The 24083-nt window shown below is 42.7% G+C and overlaps 1 protein-coding gene across 1 annotated transcript in view; it reads left to right on the top strand.

Annotated features, from left to right (window-relative positions):
• Window positions 1-11074, top strand: part of LOC126282361 (SKI family transcriptional corepressor 2) — a 262174-nt gene extending 251100 nt beyond the window's left edge. The window contains exon 10 of the mRNA XM_049982019.1: window positions 11027-11074. Coding sequence (XP_049837976.1) covers window positions 11027-11074 — 48 coding nt within the window. The remainder of the gene's footprint in view (window positions 1-11026) is intronic.
• Window positions 11075-24083: the final 13009 nt, after the last annotated feature.

Below are 24083 nucleotides of genomic sequence, written 5' to 3'. Positions count from 1 at the left end.
TGGGCAGTCTGTAATTTGCTCTATAGCATAGACTAGGGTATTAACATTGATGACCTAGCCGTACTAGAGCTCTGATGCCGCTCACTCTGTCTGATTCCATCAAATCTCGGTTTAATCGCCGGTACCTGCTGAACACGGGCACAGGATCTTCTTCTTTGGACGTTTTGTTTTATGTACGGTTTCCGAAGATGCCTAACTGTCCTTTTAGCCACATGATGTTTACTTCAATGTCAATTTTTCTTGTAGGCTCAGTATGTATATAACCAGAAGTGATCGCATTCCCATATGGTGCTGTCTATCCCTTATACTTTTAGAGTCCGTTAAGATTAGACCTTTTTTCAATTCGTTCCTTATTCCTCAGATGAGCGCACTCGAGTAGTCAATATTACAGTGATGTAATTGGGTGTGTCATTAGGTACAGCATACCTTCCCGTAGACTTTGTTAGTGCGTAGAATTTTTGATACTTAAATCGTGGTTATATACGTAAAATTCTGCGCTGAAATGCTAAGATTTGCATATCCAAACAGGTAGTCCACTTCATGCCAGTTTGACATTTGGTGCTTGCTGCCCTCATGGTGCTATAATTCTGGTGGCCAACAGAGTAAGATATGGTATATTCTATGAATATAGCAGGCGATGGGTCTGCGCAGTTCCGTTCAGATGCGTCACCGACGATTGGTGGTGGTCCTCAGTATAATCAGTCCACAAGCGATAGAGAAGGTTCCCCCGGTGGCAAACAAGCAAGCCTTCTTGAACATTTGTAAATAATTTATGAATAAATACACTAAAGTTGTTTAATGGGATGAATATACGAAATTAATACTAAAAACTGCGAAAAAATGAGATGGGTTTAATGCGTTTAATTACATTTTAAAAACTATGTGTTCCCTACACCAGGACGCTCTGCATGAGACACAAAACATTGTAAATCTGAACACAGAAATAAAAGTAAATACAACAGTAATAGCAGTGTTATTTCAGGCCTTCAAAATAATAATTCATTGCTCTCCGTTGAAACTCTGAACTCGTTGAGGACTGGTGGGCTGAGGTCATCGTAAGGAAAATTCGGTATGCCGCTTCATGAAGTCCCCGCAAAAATTATTGCCTGCAGTTTTCTTGTAACAGTTGAATTAAATTGGCAACTTCAAATGCTTCGCAGTATCAAACACTAATTTTAAAAATTTTGTTTTGTTTAAGGGCAAAAGATAGTTGTTGAAATGTTTAAGATGTTTAATTACCTCATCTTCCAAAAAATCAGTGAAAACGTTTTTAGACCTGCATCTACATACACACTATCGCAAGCCACCCGACAGCGCATGGTGGAGGGTACCTTATACCACTGCTAACCATTTACTTTTCTGTTCCACTCGCCAATAAATCGAGGGAAAAATGTCTGTCTTCTTCCGCACGAGCCCAGATTTCTCTTGTCTTCGCGGTCCTTACGCGAAATGTACGATGGTGGCAGTTGAATCGTTTTACAGTCAGCCGAAATGCCGCTCCTCTAAATTTTCTCGATAGCGTTCCGCGAAAAGAATGTCATGTTCCCTTCAGGCACTCCCATTTCAATGCCCGAAGCATCTCCGTAATACGAGCGTTTTTTCTTTCTGTAATTCGACTTGGTGTGGGTCCCAAATACACCGACAGTACTCAAGAATAGGTCGCACTACACTAGTATTCTCTACGCGAAATCCTTTATAGGTGAGCTACACTGTCCTAAAATTCTCCCAATAAACGGACGTATACGATTCGCCTTCTCTTCTATCAATCATACGTGCTCGTTCCATTTCATGTCGCTTTGCAACGATACCTCTGGAAAACAATGTTAACATTTACAGCCATTTATTAAATGGATTACAAAAAAGTCTTTCCGCAAAAACGTTTATTTCAATGGTAACCGGTTTCGATCAGTATTTGACCATCTTCAGGCGCTCAGGCCATGATGGTAGACGGAGGCGGTGAATGGGGAGACACCCTCCCAATTCACCGCCTCCACGAACGTCATTTGCTTTTATGGTCGAGACTGTTTTGTAATCCATTTTAAAGTACTTTTAGCTAGACCGCTGTTTCTCCACGAGAAATTGTCACAAAAATTATTAGTTACAGCTATCTTTCTTAGTTTCATTCTAATTATTCTTTATCATATAGGCAAGAAAAAGTTAGTCTTTTTCAATGAATGTTTTCTTTGTCTGTAAAAAAATTTTTTAAAAAAATCCGTCCGTTGATGCTAGTTGTCCTCAGTGGCCTTCATTTTTGTGTCCGTTTTGTGTATCTTTGTGATCTTCTGTATGTACTAGATGCACTTAGCATCAATTTCTTCCAATTGCTAGGTTTGATTTAAGCATTTCGCTACGCGCAACCACAATGCAGAACACTGCACACGTTACTGTGCACTTGCTGTAGGGTATATTAAACCATGAAGCGTGTGAGCGAGAAAATGTGTAATGTGCTACAGTATAGATTACGTGCAGTGAAGTGCTTAAATGTACCAGTCGCACACATACTGCGGGGACACACACGAGTAACCGCATTTGCTATCATACTACGATCCATTTTCACAGGTTTAACAGTTTGCTAATCAAAAAACGTGACAGCTCCAAGGCGGTGTAAGTCGACAAGGGGGCTGGCCAAGTTTGCACTGGAACAGCTTCCTTTCCTGTAATGCAATAACAGATTGCCGACTGTTGGCCATTTATCAAAACAGAGGGATAACCCATGCCCACTACCAAATCGATAATACACCTGCGAGGTGCCGGGGCTAGTAGTGTATTTAACACTAAATTCTTCTGGAATCTTCACATGTAAATGATGCTCTAAGCCACCCCCCCTCCCCCTTTTCTAACTCCGACTTTTGCTGTTGCACATGGATTAAGAAGAAACGCAACTGACTGTAATCGACCCTGCATGTGGAGTAGAAAAGAGGTTGGCACCTGCAATAATTTAATTTGATAGAAATTAATTTGATAAAGGAAAGTTTCATCAACGTAGTGAGAAATGAAAGGGTTGCTTTACCGACCCACAGAATGAAAGTTCTGTCCAAAATAACAATATGATTTATTATGACTAAACTCAAAATAATAAACAAAACACATGAAACATTTACAGTACGCCATATTGTATATTCAAATAAATGCTGTGAAGGTGAAGTTGTCCATAAATTAGATTGTGACATTTATGACCAAGTGGTATGTGGAGCCAATTCCTTGCAACTCATTCAGTCTGGAACCGCGTGAGTGCTACGGTCGCAGGTTCGAATCCTGCCTCGGGCATGGATGTGTGTGGTGTCCTTAGGTTGGTTAGGTTTAAGTAGTTCTAAGTTCTAGGGGACTGATGACCACTGATGTTAAGTCCTATAGTGCTCAGGGCCATTTGAACCATTTTTGAACTTTGCAACTCAAATCTTAAGAGAAACACCCAGCCAACCCAACATTAATTGCTGCTACAGTAGTGAGAACTCAGACAATGAACACCCAAGACAGAGCCACGTTAGAAAAGACGGGAACAGGTGTTCTCTGCTGAGCTCTGTTTGTCACATAGCAAAATTCCCTGATTTGCCGGTGCTGCGGACATACATTGCCAAGCTGTCTTCTAAACTGCAAGGACAAGATCTGGCATACCGGAGGCGAAGGCTGGTAGCTTCGACGTCCCATCGTGGTGATGATAATGTCGAGAGTATAGACCGAAACAAATTCTCCTGGTCTGGTTCTTCCAGACTAAAGACTTCCTAGCAACACAAATGCGCCTCTGAGGGAGACGAAGAAGGCTCGCTACACAATCACTGACGGTGCAGTGAGTAATTTTAACAAGCGGAGTCACACAGTAACTCCGATACAGTCTACTGTAGCCAAAACTGCTCAAGACGGACAACACAGACCGCCTGTACGCAGAACCCTCAATTCATAACTGTACTCGAAAAGTTACGTTGAAGTCGAAACTTCAGCAACTTCGCCAAACACAATTAAATGAAAGTATATTAGACAGCCAACGGAAGCAGGCTGTCCAGAGCAGCGAGAGCTCAGCCTTGTAACCTACTGCGACCGAAAGGCGAGAGCCGACCCTCTCAAGAGCACCCGTACAAGCCGAACACAGAACATTCCCGCCACCACGACAGTGGCCGTGGTTAAACGTTCCAACCGGCAACTCGAAAACCGGCGGAAAATTCCACTCTATTGTCGACTTGGCGCCAATTTCTGCGCCGATTTTGCTACGTCACGGAGCTATCCCCTGAGCAAACCAATCACAGTTATGATTTTGCAGAAAACGCGGGAATTTGCCCGTCAAGACTGCCAGGGAACACAAGTCATTCCCACGCCTCGCTGGTAGCCCGCCAGAAAGTGTTTTCACTAAGTTTCTGCGAAGTAACGAAATCTCTAGCCCAGCCACTCCGTCAGGCCCGTGTGGGCGTGTCGCCCCCGCCCTTATGACAATGTCGGCGTCTGGAAAGCTTCCACTCAACTCCCTCACACCCGTCAGCTTAACCCTTTCAAGATCAGCAGAACCTGCCTGTTACAGGACCACCCGGGTGACGAGAGAAGCTGCGTGGGAAGTCCGCGTGCAATTAGAGAGGAAAATCGAATTACTCAGAGAAAGATAGAAATATGAGAGGGGGCACATGCCACCTCTCACAACTTTTATGAATTTATTGCACCTGAAAGTTTTCCTATTGGATTACCCTTGTACTTGTAAATACTGAATTGTATCATGCAAACTGAACATGAGACAAAACGCTTATTCACACAAATAAAATTACCAAAAAAGTTGTTGCTAACTGTATTTTTCAACTAATTTTGTCTTACTCATTTCTGTAGATATTATATTTAGGCTTTTGTTGATAATGTTCAAAGTGCACAGTGTGCGACGGTAAGATCATTCTTTGTAGGGGTGTTACATCAGTACAGAGGAAACGGGTGCGGGGAGGGTAAAGGATGAATAAACAGCTCATCCCAGGCAAGCTGCTCTTAATGTGATTGCCGTCCTCTGAGGTACGTGCTCTGGCCTTCAGCGCAGGGAGACAATCTTCTTACTTTTCGCCCTTTATGTTGTGCCGGCACGGCCGCTTCTGAAAGGTGAAAGGGGGTGGACACCGGAGTCGAAATTAATTGCTACGGATAGGTATCTGCTAAACGTTTGTGTACAGTCCTTTGTCCGGAGACGACGATGATGATATCCCTGGGGCGCGCATTGGGGACTCCTCCCCGCGGCGCCTCAGGGCCGGCTGTGACGTCACAGCGGGGGTGGAGAGCACCTGTCGCTGGGGTTCAATCGGGTGCGCCACCGGCCACAGCATTATGGACGCGTAAAGCCGATTTCTTTGCTTGTCTTTAATAACGAAACACTCCCGCAAATGAACGCAAACTCCTTCTCTCCATTAATTCTGGGTGACCTATGTCCCTCTCTGCTTTATGAATCTTGAATCACATCTCATAATTATGTACCTGTAATTAGGGCGGCGAAGTACTTTAGGAAAGTGCTCTGTTTGTTGAGTACCACCACCCTCTAAAAATTGTAACTTTTTTTCTCCTCTAATCCAATACACACTCGGTTCTGTAACACAAAGCAATGAATTCTTTAGCGTGCTTTATTCAAGTCACAAAAGATCCCTCTTAAAAAGATTATACGACAGTGATGCAGTATTTTATGGCAACTTGTCAGAGAGACAATAACAGAACAGACACTACAGTACATAGACTACAGATAACAGAGACTGCGCGTGACGACATTACACTTAAACCAACATCTGAGTCACGTGACTCGGGGCAGGACTTCGAGATTCTGTTATTACTCACTGTGTGGGGTGGAGCTGACACAGTTTTTCTCATATATAGCTGAAATGAAGCACTGATTTTAAGAAGAAAATAATTTGGCTTATTGCTGTTACACATGTGGCAGTGCAGTTTATCTGATTTCTCCAAAATTCGAACATTAATGCGTTGGTTATGATTTTGTGTGTGGCCAGGTGAAACGTACTAACAGTTCTGTTTACAAGCAACAAAATTACGGTTGTTCAGAGAATAGAAGTTTTGTTTTGATCCTACAGACTTCATAAACTGTGAAAAATTCAATTGTGAAAGGGAACTATTTCAAAATATTTGCAGAGATATTCCTAGTAGTTGAAAGTTAAGATGGCTGTTGGTCCTTGGGCGCAAAACTTGGTGAGTGACTAATATCTTAAGAGGACATACTGTTAATATCTAGCTCACTACACAAGTATAATCAACGTTTTGTAATATATTACGCTTCCTATCTTGCTATCGTTTCAGCATCTGTGCTGGTTATGAAAAGTCAGAAAATATATGCACTTATTTTGTGTAAATACCTGACAGTAAGCACAGAAACGAATATCCTTTCTTATAGAAACATATAACATTTCACTCAAATTCTTGTGGAACCGTTAGAAAACTAATGACGCGCGTGGAATTATTATGCTGTCTTCCACTCCTGTAACCGTGGTGAACTACAAGAATTCACATTTGCAAAAAAGAGTATTCACTAAACAATTATTCTGTCGCATGTTAAAAAGAACATTCAATAGGTTTCAACTTGACCCCATGTAAAAACGATAACCATTATTTATCAGGAATTTCGGAAAAATTTCGTTAACTGTACTACTAGTGTAACATTAGTACTACAGTTCGCTGACGAAATCAGTGACTGATTTCAGCTATACATGGGAAAAACTGTAAGTGTCAGCTCCAATTCACACAGCGCGTAAAGACAGGAACTCGGCTGTCTGCCCCGATTCACGTGACTCAGATGTTAGTTTCAAGCCTTAACACGCCAGAGATAGGGACATGCGTGGTCTGTGGTCTATGCAACAGTAGCGGCACAGTCTAATGAATACAGTCGCGACTCTATGTCGTGTGAAAGTTGTTAATCGTCTGGCAGCTGGGGCGACACTAGCGGTCCAAGTAGTGGAAAAGCAGACATTCACGCGTGTCATTAACGGAATATGCCTAGATTTTCTACTCATCCCGCTGAAAGCAAGAGATTATAAACACATTTCGTGCATGAGAAGCTTATATTTCTGTTTTTTCTCTTGTTATTACCATAGGCACTTTCCTCGACGCTTAAAAAAATTATAGAGACCAATGATTCGCCATTTCTTACACTTCACTCGACTGTCTGTTACACGAATATTTTTGTAAATGTAATTACTTTTGCTTCGAAAGGAATGTGTTGAAGATTCTTGCTGTTTGACTCGCGTTTAGCAATATTGTGGAATTGGTTTCTCTCGTGTAGGGAAACAGTTTTATTGCTTCTATTTATTTTCACGTCTGTGTGGTTTTCCCTTAAGCCACAGTTGTGGTGGCGCATTTGGTATTTTAGATAATGTAGGTATTACATTCCATACATGTTTCCTCTATTCCACGTTCACTGATTTGGGTGAAAGTGTACCGAACAAAAACTCTACTTTGTATGTTGGATATACGACGTCTTTCTGTAGAAGGTTAGGTCTTTTGGTGGATACTACCAGTTTTTTTATTAAAAGAAAACGACATTATTCAATAGATGTCTGTCCGTTGCAAGAGACTCGTAAATAAACTGTCTTGTAATGCGCCGTTCCGTATCTCCCAGCGTGCGTAGGAAACTGAATAAACACAAATTTGTTGTGCGCCACCGTATCGTTATTGTCGATTTTTGTGTCACTAAGTACAGTCCCTAGTATAAGAAGTATGGTACAAATGGATATACACTTTAGATTTCTCACTCTTTTGGTATTCAGATATGTTGCTTGCTGGCCGCTTGGGGTGCTGCTGTCGCTGTTAGTAACAAAAATGAGACGTAATGTCGCGATACGAAACGTACACTCTTACCCAGGAATTGTTAGTCGTGAATTATTAGTATGTTTTTTATTTTTTTCGACTCGAGATTTGTCGTTTCGTTGTAAAAAATTTCAATGGCAGTTTGCTGCTGACGTACTATAGTGCTCCGCTGGTAGGCTGAAGGGGTGGATATCCTACGAAGCTCCATGGCAGAAATTTTTAGTAGTGCATGCAGACAAAATCGGGGAACACCAGGCAAGTATATGGGGTAATCAAATGATAACCGAACACCCACCAAAACTGATCCATGGAGTGGTCCCATTAAAAATAATCACCTCAAGCGTTAAGACATAATCATTTTGCGAATGTTGCAGTTCTTCTTATTTCCGTTCTTACTAACAGAATTGGAGAGGAATTCGGCCTCATGCAAGACACCTTCGTAGTTTTGTTTTCACCCTGACATGTTTCAGCACTCATTGTGCTGTCTTCAGTGGGTTTGTATCTTTATTTTTCTTCTGCATAATTGTCTTACGTGTCATCTTTAAACAAACTTTTAGTAAAATATTTACATTTGTAAAATGGGCGATTTTTGTCAAATATTTTACATTGGTTACCCTACAGCACAGAGTTGAGATATGTATCAATGTGTTGCAGCATTCTACGTTCTTCATTTACGATATGTCTTAATGTTGTAGTTTCGTAGTACATTTGTAAATAAAGTGAATGCAAAGGAATGCAAACAAATACATACATCCACTCCATTTGCAGCTGCACTACAAAAGTAGAACCTTTAGACATATCGTAAATAAACAACATAGAATGCTTTAACACAATAATACGTATCTCAACTCTGTATGTATGCTAACCAATGTAAAATATTTGACAATAATCGCTCTTTTTACAAATTTAATTATTTTACCAACAGTTTCTTTAAAGATAACATATAACAACAGTTATGCAGAAGAAAAGTAAATAAATAAACCCACTAAACATAGCATAAAAGCTGCTAAAATATGCATAAGGCGGAATTCCTCTTCAACGCGTTCAGACGTTTATCAACTGAAAGACAAGACAATTAGTTCTCGTCTCTCAGAACGCGGTCATCCGCTGACGGGTCCACAACCGCACGCACTCGTGTGCTTCCTCGTCCGACTGAAAGTGACGTCCACGCCTGTCTTTCTTCACGGCGCCAAAAATGTGAAACTCACATGGTGAAAGATCCGGGTTGTACGGAGGATGCTGCAGTGCTTCCCTACCAAATCGCTGAAACGTGGTCTTCATCCTACTGGCGATACGGGGGCACTGTTGTGCAACAGGATGATTCCGTCTAACAGCATTCCTCGAAGGTTTGACTGTATGGCAAGCCGAATTTCTGCAAAGCATCTTCGCAGCATTACACACAGATAGTGCTTTCACGCTCGAGGAACTTGACTAGCGGAGGGGCCCCTGCAGTCGAAGAAGGTTGTCATGAACCAACCGGAACTTGTGTGAACAGCTTAGGATTTTTTTGGCGGAAGATGTTTGGAAAGAGTCCACTGATGGCTTTGCCGTTTGACCTCGGGCTGTCGGATTGCTGGTAACAGCTTTTTCTTTGGCTCCAGCCGTATTACCTAGCTGGTCAATACCAAGGATGAAACTGCATTCGGTGAGACCCACAGAGAAAGCGTTAGAGTTTCTACTGTTTGCACCTGTATTAGTTACCGCTTCTTGCCCTGCCTTTCAGTTTCTTCGTCATTAACACTGGCAGCTATCGTCACAGACCACGAAGATTGCCGAACACCTATTATACCAAGCCCGCAAGAGTTGCTCAACCATAGAACATTGTTAGTTTTACTTAAGTAATATGATGAAAAATAGATTGTATAGGTTGAAGTGCTCAAGAACTTTTAAAACTACTCCAACTATATAGGTACTACTAAATGTTGACATATTCTGCAACTTTGATATAATGTATAGCATCTTCAGCTTAGACGCCAGCGTTGAGGTACTCGGTGGCAAACTCTGCTCTTCGTACTACTTCCTACTTACTGTTTCCTTTGAGTGTAGCATCAACATTTTAACATCCTCCTTACGATAAAGACAATAACCTCTCCTTTGATCGATGGAAACTTATACTACTGCAACAAACAGACACTCGGCACTGCCCAGTATTTCAGTTTATCCATTAGAACAACAAGACTACACTACATGACTTCTTAATAAAAGACTTCTTAAACATTCTTAAGGCCAAATTGATACTTGCCTCACAAAATTGTTCAACGTGTATCAATAAAATAAAAAATAAAATTTCTCCGTTATCAATGTCTTCTTTGTGTTAGACTGAGAAATTTTATTAATTTTACATCTTTGTATTAGATATGTTTTTTTCTGAAACTCCACTTTACGCAAAATACTGTATATTTCCTTTTTATCTACGCAGACATGTTTCTACATTTATTCAGTTATCTTCTATGTGTCTCGATTTATTTCTGTAAAATGCCTTAACACAGTTCATGGTTATTTTTCTGTTGTAAGCCTAAAAGATACAGCATATGCATTTTGTATAATTTCTTTAGATTGCTCTCTTATAATTACATTGCTTGTGAAAATTTATTTTTGCAGTTCGGCTTCTTTTGAGCCTTTTTATCGTGTTTGACAGTACTCCGTCTGCAAAGAAGTCATGAATAAATTTGCTGATGTTTGAAATATGTTTTCGCGAGTAGTGGTAGTGAATGTCATTGTACTTGTATTTGCCATTCATTTGTGCATCTCTGGCGAATTTCTCTTTCTGTAACTAATGTGTGCACTATGTTCCATATCTTTTCTTATATTTCACTCTTACTTTTGTTTCTCACACGTATTTTCGCAAAACTTTATTTCAGTATACACCTACGCCTCCATACTGATAGAAAGACACTATGTTATTGTCGCGGCTCACTTGTTCATCGTTTTCGTTCTCGCGCCAATTTTGAATGATTTGGTGAGAACTATAGTGGTGTGCCTGCTGAGAGAGACCTTATGTGATGTGGTGTGATGTGTGTGTGTGTGTGTGTGTGTGTGTGTGTGTGTGTGTGTGTGTGTGTGCGCGTGCGTGCGTGTAGTGAGAAAAAGAGAGAGCGAGCTTGAAAAATGGGGCGGGACGAGGGAACTGAGAAGCAGACCTTTTTTGGATATTTGTGTTAGATTGAAAATTTTCACGTTGTCCCTTACTGACATATCTCAGTTTCCTAACAGTACTCAGACAGTCGCTACATTGTTAATTTAATGCGAAATTTTCTCTTTTCAGGAAGAGATCGCAGAGCAGCAAGACAGCCCAGCCGGAGGTGAAGGTTAGTTAACATTCCTCTCTCCTACACTCTATTCGGAATTCCACAAACAAAAATCCTTTCAGAGTGGGGAAGGCAGTCAATCGTGAACGTGCAAGTTTCCACTACTAAGAATTTGCTATGTTCAAAGTACTAGTAGAAACAGTAATAATATTTACTATTAAAATCAGTCTTGATCACAAATTTATTTATTCTGATAACCGGTTTCGACCAAGCCTGTGGTCATCTTCAGACCAAAATGCTGTATGAGGTGGAGCCTCTTTGTGGTGGTAAATCACAGCACGTCCACATAAACTTAGCTGTATGAAATCAGATGCCGGACAGTGATTAACTGAAAAGAAGAAGAAATGAAATGTAGGTCACTCGCAAAGGAAAGAAGCATAGTTCACCAACACTCGTGTCTTACTCGTAAACCAGGATCGTTACAAGCTAGAACTGATGTAAGAGATAAATAAGTTACACATAAAAATGTGTGTAGTTCACCATGTAGATAAATACGGAATGCGTTTGTATTATTCTGCCATAAATCTAATCTTAGTTAAAAAATATTAAAACTTACATGTTTAATCAGTCATGTATTGCATGATCTTACTTCATATAATTCTTGACCGAATTTAAAAACTTTAAATGCTTACTCAATAAGAGATATAACACCAAGTTAAAGATTTAAGACATTAAGTGAAGTATTAAAATTTTATTTTGTTAAGTTTCACAGCCTCAACGTGTTTTAAGAATGAAAACACGCTCCAAGTAGGCTGTATTCTTTTTGTTTTCCGTGAAATTGACCAATTTCAATCATTGGTTATTTTCAAGCGATGTCTAGAATGTGAAATAAAGATGGTAACTTAAGATATGTGCTGGACGATTACACGGAAAATAAAAAGCATACAGCCTACTTGGACGACGCTTTCATTCTCAGATCCAATATTAAAGATAGAAACTGTGTATATATCTCGAGCATCGTGACTCAAGGCGCGCAAATTACTTAGACTGTATTTATCTAATATTTAAGAACGAGAGCACTAGTGACTTCCAAAAATCTTTGGACATTATTTCAAAACTGTTATCGCTGGGACGTCCACAAGGGATGGAAAAACAAGTTCAAAGCTTTCTGCATTCGCTGCTCAGGCTATAAAACTGCAGAATCGGACCTGATGTTTCAGTTCATTATTTACTAAGTACTAACTCTAAAAACAACACATTTTTCAGAGACTGTTCACATATACCACTGAATTTATTGTATAGTTGCACGGCACATAGATCAGGAGAAATAAATCTATAAACGTATGTTTTAATTTTTTCATTATTCTCTGGATGAGTAATTGAAAACTAATAAAAACTAAGATATTTAGGGTTTTTACATACTTAACGTCAAATACGAGGGCGTACTGAAAAGTAATGACTCCGAAGTTTTTATGTGAAAAGGTTAAAGATTTTTAAACAATTAACATTTTACATCTTCATTCATCATGTCTACATATTTATTTCTCAAAATTATCACCCTGGTGACGAACGCACTACTTCTAGCGACAGACCAGTTTGTTGATACCGCCACTGTATAACGTTTGACTTTCTTGATGGAGCCACAACCTCACCTCTGCCTGTACCGCTTCATAACTATTAAAGGAAAGTCCTCGACAATGTTACTTAAGAACAAAATTTTCAGTCTGCAGTGGAGTGTGCGCTGATATGAAACTTCCTGGCAGATTAAAACAGTGTGATGGACCGAGACTCGAACGCAGGACGAGATTCTCGCGGCAGTAAAGCTGTGAGGATTGTTCGTGAGTCGTGCTTGGGTAGCCAGTTGGTAGAGCACTTGCCCGCGAAAGGCAAAGGTTCCGAGTTGCAGTGTGGGCCCGGCACACAGTCTTAATCTGCCAAGAAGTTTTGTGTTACTTAAGTTTTGGAAACAGATGAAAATCGGATGGGGCCAAGTCGGGACTGTGTGGAGGATGATCGATGACAGCGAACCCTCGGAATGTTGCAGATATAGCAGGGCTCGTGTGTGGTCTGCTGAAGGAGCTGGCGCTCCTAGTGTGGGCCAACTCTTTCTGCGGTTAGAAACTCGATTACAGCACGCTGTTTCTCACGCACTGAGGTATTTTTATGTTATGCAGCACCACGTTACACTTAACAGTTCGTAGCGCTCTAGCGGCAGATGGTCGCAACTTGCGTCAGCGAAGAAGGAACGTCGACAGAATAATATGAATGATATGCAATACTTCAACCGATATTGAAAACAGATGAAAAAATTCGGAGGCATTTCTTTTTAGTACTCACTCATATTTAACACATTAAGTTCCAAGATATTACTCCAGGCGGGTGTAAAGTGAATGTGCGCAATGGAAAATACTGAACGCGAAGATGGAGATTTGGCCATGTCTGACTACCCCCTGAAGCAGATCTTAGAATATCTTAATACTGATAGTATTTCCACCTTCTTGCGCTTTAACATATAAATTACAACATAAACATAAATGAATGATTAAAGGAACTAGCAATTACTAAATGATAAATGTTGTTTCTGCTTATACGTTTATTGTAGATTAAAACCCTCTTTGTATATTACAAATATTTATATATCAATGTCAAATGGACATAAAGAGATACAAATGAATTTCCTAACTAATATTACTGATCAATTGTCCAAATCTGCCCTTTTTATGGTTAGTGATCCAATTTAAATAACGCGAGATGTCTGGCATCACCTACGTACCAAACACTAGAAGACACTACTTTCAAAGTAGACCTACAGTGGTGCAGAACCTCAGCGTAAATAAAACTTACGTGATCACAGCTGTTTAGCTTTATAGCCCTAATAATCCAATGCAATTAGGAATATCACCGCATGTACTGCGTCCGGTGCGACGGAGAGAATGTTTTTATACACATCTTCGATGGTGGAAGTACTCGAGCCACAAAATAAAAAACACTTTCAAACACTAGGACAGCAGAAAGCGGTCCTTTGACTATTATAATCTAGCACTGTCTTCTCCTCTCTGTGTTCTACAGACGAGAAACACGAACTCCCAGCCACGAGGACGGAATTCAGATAACATCTCATCATGAGTATAGACAGAAGGAGTCCTCTCAATCACTGAACACTGCCTACCCGAAGACGAAGTGCAGATTCGTATAAGTTCGCAACAGTACAGTGCCTAACCGTTCTAACTATTAAATCTCCTGAGAGCAAGACACCAAGTCCGTCTGTACCAACAATAGCTGATACTGAGCGACCTTCAAACAGAGATGCTCAAAACGTAAGACCTCTTTCTCTCGACCGCTGGCTTCCCAGCAAAGTTCGTCTCCCCTCCCTCGTAAAAGCAGAAGGCGAATCACATTCTCATAACCACGGAATATTCTCCCTCTCTACAGAATGTTCCAAACGCTGACCAACCATATTTTAGTCTTTTGTCGTCCATCGCGGAAAGTTTGCGAGGAAATGTGTACCCGCTAATCAGGTTCAAATGGCTCTGAGCACTATGGGACTTAACTGCTGAGGTCATCAGTCCCCTATAACTCAGAACTACTTAAACCTAACTAACCTAAGGACACCACACACATCCATGCCCGAGGCAGGATTCGAACGTGCCCGCTCGGCTACTCCGACCGGCTGCTAATCAGGAATTCATACAATGGTACGCTTCTCAGAGTAAAAATCCTCGCAAATAACCCGATTTTCTTGATTTCCGAGGTAATGCTTCCTTGTTCCTTTCTGTGGCGGCCAAGGTTATTAGAGTTTCCGAAGTATTATCCGGTTATCCTTCCGGCCCCGCTACAATACCGGTTCACCTCTCAGTTGCCCCGACCGTCCGTCTTGTGATACTTCCTGTGTTAAGTAGACCGACACACCTGTGCGGGCTTTTCCACCCAAGGCCTGAGTTACATCTACTGTTTCATTTCCACCGGCGTTCCAGCTTCTACTAGTATACGCAGTCATTCATTACGCCGTCTTAATAATAAAGACACTCCATCACCTTTCATGTAATAACCGTTAACAACAATTTACAAGGTGTAGGTGACAATGTCAGTCTTCTTTAAATATTCGTATTACGATGTGCAACCTATCAAAAGATGCCTAATTCCGATTGTAAATCACGACAAAGTACGTAGATGAGTGCTTGGTGTTTTATGTGTATACATCGTTGTTCGACCGTTTTTAGGATCGGAGGTGGAGGGGGGGGGGGGGGAAAGTGGATGTTATCAGCTGTAGTGTATTAACAGTAAATAATTTTAATTTCATCCTACACAAATAGTTTCTCGTATGTGTTCTGTTTCCTGACGCATCCTTGAAGGGTCTACTTTGCGACGTTCACAGAGAACGTGGGCGCTATGTTGCAGGTCAACCGGTTCCACGGCCGGGCCTGTGGGCTGTGGCCCGCCTCTCGCTGGAGCACCCCGAGCGCGCCCTCTACCGCAGTGAGGTCGCCAGGCAGCTGCACATCATGAGGGGTGAGTGGCTGGCAGCCGCGGGAGTCTCGTCTGTAGCGCGGGGTGTGGGGAGCAGGGGGGCGACGGCAGTCATAAGCGCAGCACGGAACGTGAAATCATCTGACGCCTTCATCTGCGATCTTACAGCCGTCCTCACACGGGACGTGAAAGCATTCGCGGACTACGAGCTGCTCGAGTTTTGTGACGTCACAATGGGGAACTTCATGTTCCAAACCATTCCGAAGTGTGTAACACTGCATGAGACCAGTCAGGTCTTTGCTTAGTGCAGAGGAAAGTGGCCAATGAGGTGAACGTTTGCGTTCTACGTCACAATCAAAACATCAGAGACGACATAGTGCATCACGTTTTTTCAACTGAAATCCATATTTAGTGCTTTCAAAGTAGTAACTGACATCTTATTAATTAATACATGCTGTTTCAGATCAATAGTGGACTGAGGATCTCTCGAAAACGCGACATTTTTCGTACGATTTGTTGTAAGAAAATGACGAGAAACGTCATGTTGATGATTAAAGAATTTTTGTATTTGATTGTTTTTGTGTTGTAATCTGCTTGCTGTGAAAGTATGCCGCATCAAGGCAAAAGCATATAGAATTCTGATTTCGGGTTTCTATGGATTATTGAGGAGACTGGCAAACATAGACTTGCCACTTAGAAAAATGTTGGGCCTAGAAAACCTGTCAGTTATGGCATTATTACTGGCACATATATAATTGATACGTCTTCAATAGTAATAGGAGTATATAATAAAGAAAATCAAGATTCAAGATTTGTTATCGTATTTGTATTGTATTGTATGTTAATCGGGGGATTAGAAAGGACGGAGAGGCTCCGTTCCCGCCTCAGCTGCAGTGGTCCAGAGCCCCACGACGACTACCGCAGTACACTTCACCCCTCCGCCACCCCACACCGAACCTCTTTCAGGGTTATTGTGAGGTTCGGCCGCCGGTGGACCCCCACATCCGCCACTCTTTTGCCTGCAATATCCTATTTTTCAACATAATCTCCATTCAGTTCGACGAACTTACTCCACGTTACTGGGTGGGCCTGTATTCCCGCATGGTACCACTCTGCTGATCGACGTCGGAGTCAGCGTTTTGCTGTGTCAGTAACCTCCCCATTATCCACGTACTGCGCGTATCCATCACTGAGCCAAACAGATCGAATTCGAAAGGTGAGAGATCCAGGCTGTTGGGTGGATGGGGAAAACTGGTGCAGTGTCATTTCCTCTCGTGTGCGCGGACTTGTTTGAGGTCTTGCATTGTTATATAGCGGGAGACCTTCGTTTACAATTTTGTGGCGATAAACACGCTGAAATCGTGTCTTCATTGTCCTGAGGGCACCACGATACACGTCAAAGTTGATCGTTGCGCCATGAGGGAGGACAAGAAATAAAATAACCTGTTCAGAGCCCCAGAAGACCAACTGAGGGTGTGGCTTTGAACTTTTTCTTCGGAGGAGAGACAGTGTACCGCTACTCCACGAATTGACGTTTTGCTTCCGGTGATGAATTTATGTATTACCACCAGAGAAGATGTTTGACAAAAAATTGTTACAATCAGCCTCGTAACGCACAAGCAATTACGCACACAAAGCTCTTTAATGTTCTTTATAATTTTCTGTTGGTTGGGCGGCGAAGAACCCTGCGGGCAGCATCTTTGAGTATACCAAGTGGGGAGCGCGAGGGGTACCCGGTCACGGTAAAGGTCTGAACCCCCCCCCCCCTCCCCCGACGGAAGTTCGAGTCCTCCCTCGGGCAATGATGTGTGTGTTGTCCTTACCTTAGTGTAAGTTACTTTAAGTTAGATTAAGTAGTGTGTAAGCTTAGGCACCGATGACCTAAACAGTTTCGTCCCTTAAGCTCTTAACAGAAATTTATAATTTTTGTACCAAAGGGGACGAGTGCGTCGGGACTACCAACAAAAAAGTCCAATTCAGAAACAAGGTGTTTGTAATCTGTCGATCACCTGGAATGAGAGTGTCAGCTCGTTCCACCATTGCACGAGTCATAGCTGTGTGTGGCCGGCCGACACACGGGAGATAGGACAGGTTTGCGCGACTTTTCTGAGATGATGACAGACGCCTCGCCCAACGTCTTACCGTCCTTTTGTTCGCTGTCAGGTCTCCGTAGGAACTGTGCTAGCGCCCTCGAAGCTTAGGCTTTCCGCCAAAAGACTCTCAGTCACATCTCTCGGCTTGGAAACCCCCGGCGTTGCATTCTCCATTTCGGGGGCTACGTGCAGCGCCGATACTTATCCGAAATTTGTGAAATTATAAGGGCGAAGCAGGAATATTCCACGATTTCCTGTAACAAAGTCTGAATTTTTTGCAGCTGAAACTGGCCGATACAAAAAATGTGTTGCATTATTTATTGAACGCCCCTCATACTAAGCCCCCCTCTATAAGGCCTAGAAATCTGTGACTAGACTCTAAATCTACGTGATAACTCTGCTATTCACAATAAAGTGCCTCGCTGAGGGTTCAATGAACCACCTTCAAGCTGTCTCTCTACCGTTCCACTCTCGGACGGCACGCGGGAAAAACGAGCACTTACATTTTTCTGTGCGAACCCTGATTTCTCTTATTTAATCTTGATGATCATTTCTCCCTATGTAGGTGGGTGCCAACAGAATGTTTTCGCAACCGGAGGACAAAACTAGTGATTGAAATTTCATTAGAAGATCCCGTCGCAACGAAAAACGCCTTTGTTTTTATGATTGCCTCTCCAATTCACGTATCATGTCTTTGACACTATCTCTCCTATTTCGCGATAATACAAAACGAGCTGCCCTTCTTCGTACTTTTTCGATGTCATCCGTCAGTCCCACCTGATACAGATCCCACATCGCACAGCAATACTCCAGAATAGGGTGGTCAAGCGTGGTGTAAGCAGTCTCTTTAGTAGACTTGTTGCACCTTCTAAGTGTTCTGCCAATGAATCGCAGTCTTTGGTTTGCTCTACCCGCAATATTATCTACGTGATCGTTCCAATTTAGGTTATTTGTAATTATAATCCTTAAGTCTTTAGATGAATTTACAGCATTCAGATTTGTGTGACTTATCGTGTAATCGAAATTTAGGTGATTTCTTTTAGTACTCATGTGAATAACTTCAAACTTTTCCTTATTCAGGGTCAATTGCCGCGTTTTGCACCATACAGATATCTTATCTAAATCATTTTGCAAGTCGTTTTGATCATCTGATGACTTTACAAGACGGTAAATGACAGTATCATCTGCAAACAATCTAAGACGGCTACTCAGATTGTCACCTATGTCGTTAATATAGATCAGGAATAATAGAGGGCCCATAACACTTCCTTGGGGAACACCGGATATTACTTATGTTTTACCCGATCGATGCCTTTCCGTCTATTACTACGAACTGTGACCTTTCTGACAAGAAATCACGAATCCAGTCGCACAACTGAGGCGATACTCCGTAGGCACGCAGTTTGGTCAGAAGACGCTTGTGAGGAACGGTGTCGAAAGCCTTCTGGAAATCCAAAAATTTGGAATCGATTTGACATCTCCAGTCGATAGCACTTATATAAAGAGCTACTTGTGTTTCATAAGAACGATATTTTCTGAAATCGTGCTGACTATGTGTCAATATACTGTTTTCTTCGAGGTACTTCATAATGTTAGAATACATTATATGTTCCAAATCCTACCGCAAATCGACGTTAGTGATACAGGCCTGTAATTCTTAAATGTGCTAAGGCGAACAGAAAGCTTCTGTGTGTATGTGGCTCATTGGCAGAGTGGATGGTAGAAGGGATGGCCTGTGTTCGATTCCTGACCATAAAAATTTTAACTAAAGGTGCATTTCCTACAGACTTTTCCCTGGGGCTACATAAAGATGAAAATTTTGAACATGGCTACACTTCAGCAACCTACTTGCAAGAGCTTCAATAACAGCTAACCAGCTGCAAAATCCAGGTTGATCAAGCGTTGACCGCGGTTTCGACAACTTAAAAAAAAAAAAAAGGTTCAAGTGACTCTGATCACTATGGGACTTAACTACTCTGGTGATCAGTCCCCTAGAACTTAGAACTACTTAAACCTAACTAAAGGACATCACACACATCCATGCGCTAGGGCCGGCCGCGGTGGTCTCGCGGTTCTAGGCGCGCAGTCCGGAACCGTGCGACTGCTACGGTCGCAGGTTCGAATCCTGCCTCGGGCATGGATGTGTGTGGTGTCCTTAGGTTAGTTAGGTTTAAGTAGTGCTAAGTTCTAGGGGACTGATGACCGCAGCAGTTGAGTCCCATAGTGCTCAGAGCCATTTGAACCATGCCCGAGGCAGGATTCGAACCTGCGACCGTAGCACTCGCGGGGTTCCGGACTGCGCGCCTTGAACCGCTAGACCACCGCGGCCAGCGACAATTTTAAAACTGTCTCTTTCAGAAGGAGTTGTACGAAGAATTATACATTATCTATAACCAGCTTGGGAGTCGTTGACTGTGTAGTATATGTGCGTGTCATCCGCTTAATTACAGTTGAAAAACCAGCATTTAACATTAGTAGTCCGGGCGTTACCACACACATCTTCGGCCTGTAATCTCACTGACTGGAGTACAGACTGTCTTCGGTGATGAGCCTCGTTTCGAAATGAGCCCCGATGACCAACGTAGACGTGTGTGGAAACGCCTTCGTCTGTGGTGCAATACAAACCTGGCCCCGTCATACGGTTCGACAGCCAGGAGTGACCGTCTGGCGTGCGACTTCTTTTCGTAGCAGGACCCTATGGTTCTCATCCGCGGCGTCCATACAGAACAGCGGTTCGTCGACGACATTCTTCGCCACTTTTTATTGCCGTTCATGGGAAGCCATCTGAGGCTTACATTTGAGCAAGACGGTAAATGACAGTATCATCTGCAACCAATCTAAAACGGCTACTCAGATTGTCTCCTATGTCGTTAATATAGATCAGGAATAATAGAGGGCCCGTAACACTTCCATGGGGAACACCGGATATTACTTATGTTTTACCCGATGACTTTCCGTCTATTACTACGAGCTGTGACCTTTCTGACAGGAAATCACGAATCCAGTCGCACAACTTTATTAGAAGACGCTTGTGAGGAACGGCGTTGAAAGCCTTCTGGAAATCTAAAAATATGGAATCAATTTGACATCCCCTATCGATAGCACTTATTACTTCATGAGTATAAAGAGCTAGTTGTGTTTCACAAGAACGATATTGTCTGAAACCGTGCTGACTATGTGTCAATAAATTGTTTTCTTCGAGGTACTTCATAATGTTCTAATACAGTTATGTTCCAAAACCCTACTGCAAATCGAAGTTAGTGATATAGGCCCGTAATTCAGCGGATTACTCCTACTTCCCTTTTTGGGTATTGGTGTGACTTGAGCAATTTTCCAGTCTTTAGGTACGAATCTTAGTGTGAGCGAGTGGTTGTATGTAATTGCTAAATATGGAGCTATTTTATCAGCATACTCTGAGAGGAACCTGACTGGTATATAATCTGCACCGGAGACATTACCTTTAATAAGTGATTTAAACTGCTTCTTTACTCAGAGGATATCTACTTCTATGTTTCTCATCTTGGCAGACTTGTAAAACAGGTTGTATGCGTGCGGTCTTCTACCTGAAGGACCTCTTCTGAATATTTCACTGTTCGTTCATCTACATCTGCATTTATACTCTGCAAGCTACCCAATGGTGTGTGGCGGAGGGCACTTTACGTGCCACTGACATTACCTCCCTTTTCTGTTCCAGTCGCGTATGGTTCGCGGGAAGTACGACTGCCGGAAAGCCTCCTTGCGCGCTCGAATCTCTCTGATTTTACATTCGTGATCTCCTCGGGAGGTGTAAGTAGGAGGAAGCCATATACTCGATACCTCATCCACAAACGCTCCCTCTCGAAACCTGGACAGCGAGCTACAACGCAATGCAGAGCGCCTCTCTTGCAGAGTCTGCCACTTGAGTTTGCTAAACATCTCCGTAAAGCTATCATGCTTACCAAATAACACTGTGACGAAACGCGCCGCTGTTCTTTGGATCTTCTCTACCTCCTCCGTCAACCCGACCTGATACGGATCCCACACTGATGAGCAATACACAACTATAGATCGAACGAGTGTTTTGTAAGCCACCTGCTTCGTTGCTGGACTACATTTTCTAAGGACTCTTCCAATGAATCTCAACCAGGTACCCGTCTTACCAACAATTAATTTTATATGATGATTCCACTTCAAATCGTCCGTACGCATACTCCCAGATATTTTAGAGAACTCAAAAAATGGCTAAAATGGCTCTGAGCACTATGGGACTTAACATCTTAGGTCATCAGTCCCCTAGAACTCAGTACTACTTAAACCTAACTAACCTAAGGACATCACACACATCCATGCCCGAGGCAGGATTCGAACCTGCGACCGTAGCAGTCCCACGGTTCCGGACTGCAGCGCCTAGAACCGCAAGACCACCGCGTCGGCTTTACAGAACGGCTACCAGTGTTTGTTCCGCTATCATATAATCATACAATAAAGCATCCTTCTTTCTATGTATTACATTTGTCTATATTAAGTGTCAGTTGCCACTCCCTGCACCAAGTGCCTATCGCCTCAGATCTTCCTGCAATTCGCTGCAATTTTCTAATGCTGCAACTTCTCTGTATACTACAGCATTTTCCGCGGAAAGCCGCATGGAGCTTCCGACACTATCTACTATTTGTCTGGAAATTTACTTTGTCAGTATCTTATGAGTGAATTTTGAATATGAGCAGTAAAAATAAGGACTTAGTGAAAGAGTATTGTGTTGTTACAAGCTGTGAACATTGGGAATATTTTCTTTGTATTCCTTTAGTGGAGAACATTGACAATAATCTATCTCATTTTTGCCGAACAATATCGTCCGCTACGGCCGAGACAGACACGCAGTCGTCTCTCGCCAGCGCAAGGCACATGTGTTAACTACCAGCTAGCTCCAAATTAACGCTTCTCACCGGCGCAAAGCGCAGCCCGAGTCCGCGGCACGTACAGAGAGAGAGTGGCGTCCATTAGTTCTGGCGACGCACGCTGCTCTGAATAGCGTTATTCACAGCAGCGGAGACGCAGGCGGACACGCGGCGTCAAAGGCGCTGCGGAAGCGGCTATAGCGTCCGGCCAATCCGCGCCGCGAGACCTGAAAGGACGTCGCCGCCACAATTATACGGGTTCTGTACACCTGTGTACACGCGCTGTGCCGCTGCCGTTTCAGTCAGTGCATAATTGGAATGAGCATGTGGGCAGAGCGGCATTTAATAGGAAGCGCGCCGCCTAATAGGCTTATGCGACGCGTCGCTCTGAACACCAATTACGTCTGCGGCGGGTGTAGACGCGCTGTGCTGGCACGTCTCCCGCCGCCGTGTCTGCATTCACAGCGCCGCTGTCTGCCCACGTCAGCTACACAGCTTACTAGTGCAGGCTTGTTACCAAAAGTCTTCTCTCCACTGTAAATGACAGTGCAATAAAATGAAAGACAAAAATGTCCTAATTTTTAGCACAGTGCCACCTCTCGAGCAGTTCATTGCTCTCGAGACAGTTACAACACTTATCACGTAAGGAGACTGTGCTTTGAAAGCCGCTTACTAACTGTCAGAATTTAACCAGACAGTTCCGCACTGTCGCCTGATAAACAAAGTAAGAGCCTAAGGAATATCAGACCAGCTGTGTGGCTGGATTGAAGACTTTTTAGCAAACAAAACACTGCATGTTGTCCTCAATGGTTCAAATGGTTCTGAGCAACATGCGACTTAATTTCTGAGGCCATCAGTCGCCTAGAACTTAGAACTAATTAAACCTAATTAACCTAAGGACATCACTCACATCCATGCCCGAGGCAGGATTCGAACCTGCGACCGTAGCGGTCGCGCGGTTCCAGACTGTAGCGCCTAGAACCGCACGGTCACCCCGGCCGTCGTTCTCAATGGCGAGACGTCTACAGACGTTAAAGTAACCTCTGGCGTGCCACAGGGAAGTGTAATGGGACCATTGCTTTTCACAATATATATAAATGATCTAGTAGATAGTGTCGGAAGTTCTATGCGGCTTTTCGCGGTTGATGCTGTAGTTTACAGAGAAGTTGAAGCATTTAAAAACGCAGCGAAATGCAGGAAGATCTGCAGCGGATAGGCACTTGGTGCAGGGAGTGGCAACTGACCCTTAACATTGACAAATGTAATGTATTGCGAGTACATGCAAAGAAGGATGCTTTATTGTATGATTATATGATAGCGGAACAAACACTGGTAACAGCTGCTTCTGTAAAATATCTGGGAGTATGCGTGCGGAACGATTTGAAGTGGAATGATCGTATAAAATTAATTGTTGGTAAGGCGGGTGCCAGGTTGAGATTCATTGGGAGAGTCCTTAGAAAATGTAGTCCATTAACAAAGCAGGTGGCTTACAAAACACTCGTTCGACCTACACTTGAGTATTGCTCATCAGTGTGGGATCCGTACCAGTTAGGGTTGACAGAGGAGATAGAAAAGATCCAAAGAAGAGCGTGATAGCGTTACTAGGATGTTTAGCAAACTCAAGTGGCAGACTCTGCAAG

The sequence above is a fragment of the Schistocerca gregaria genome, chromosome 7 (assembly GCF_023897955.1).
Source record: "Schistocerca gregaria isolate iqSchGreg1 chromosome 7, iqSchGreg1.2, whole genome shotgun sequence".
In the NCBI taxonomy this organism is placed as follows: Eukaryota; Metazoa; Arthropoda; class Insecta; order Orthoptera; family Acrididae; genus Schistocerca; species Schistocerca gregaria.
Note: the sequence above shows the minus strand (reverse complement) of the source record. Positions and strands in the feature narration are given on the sequence as shown.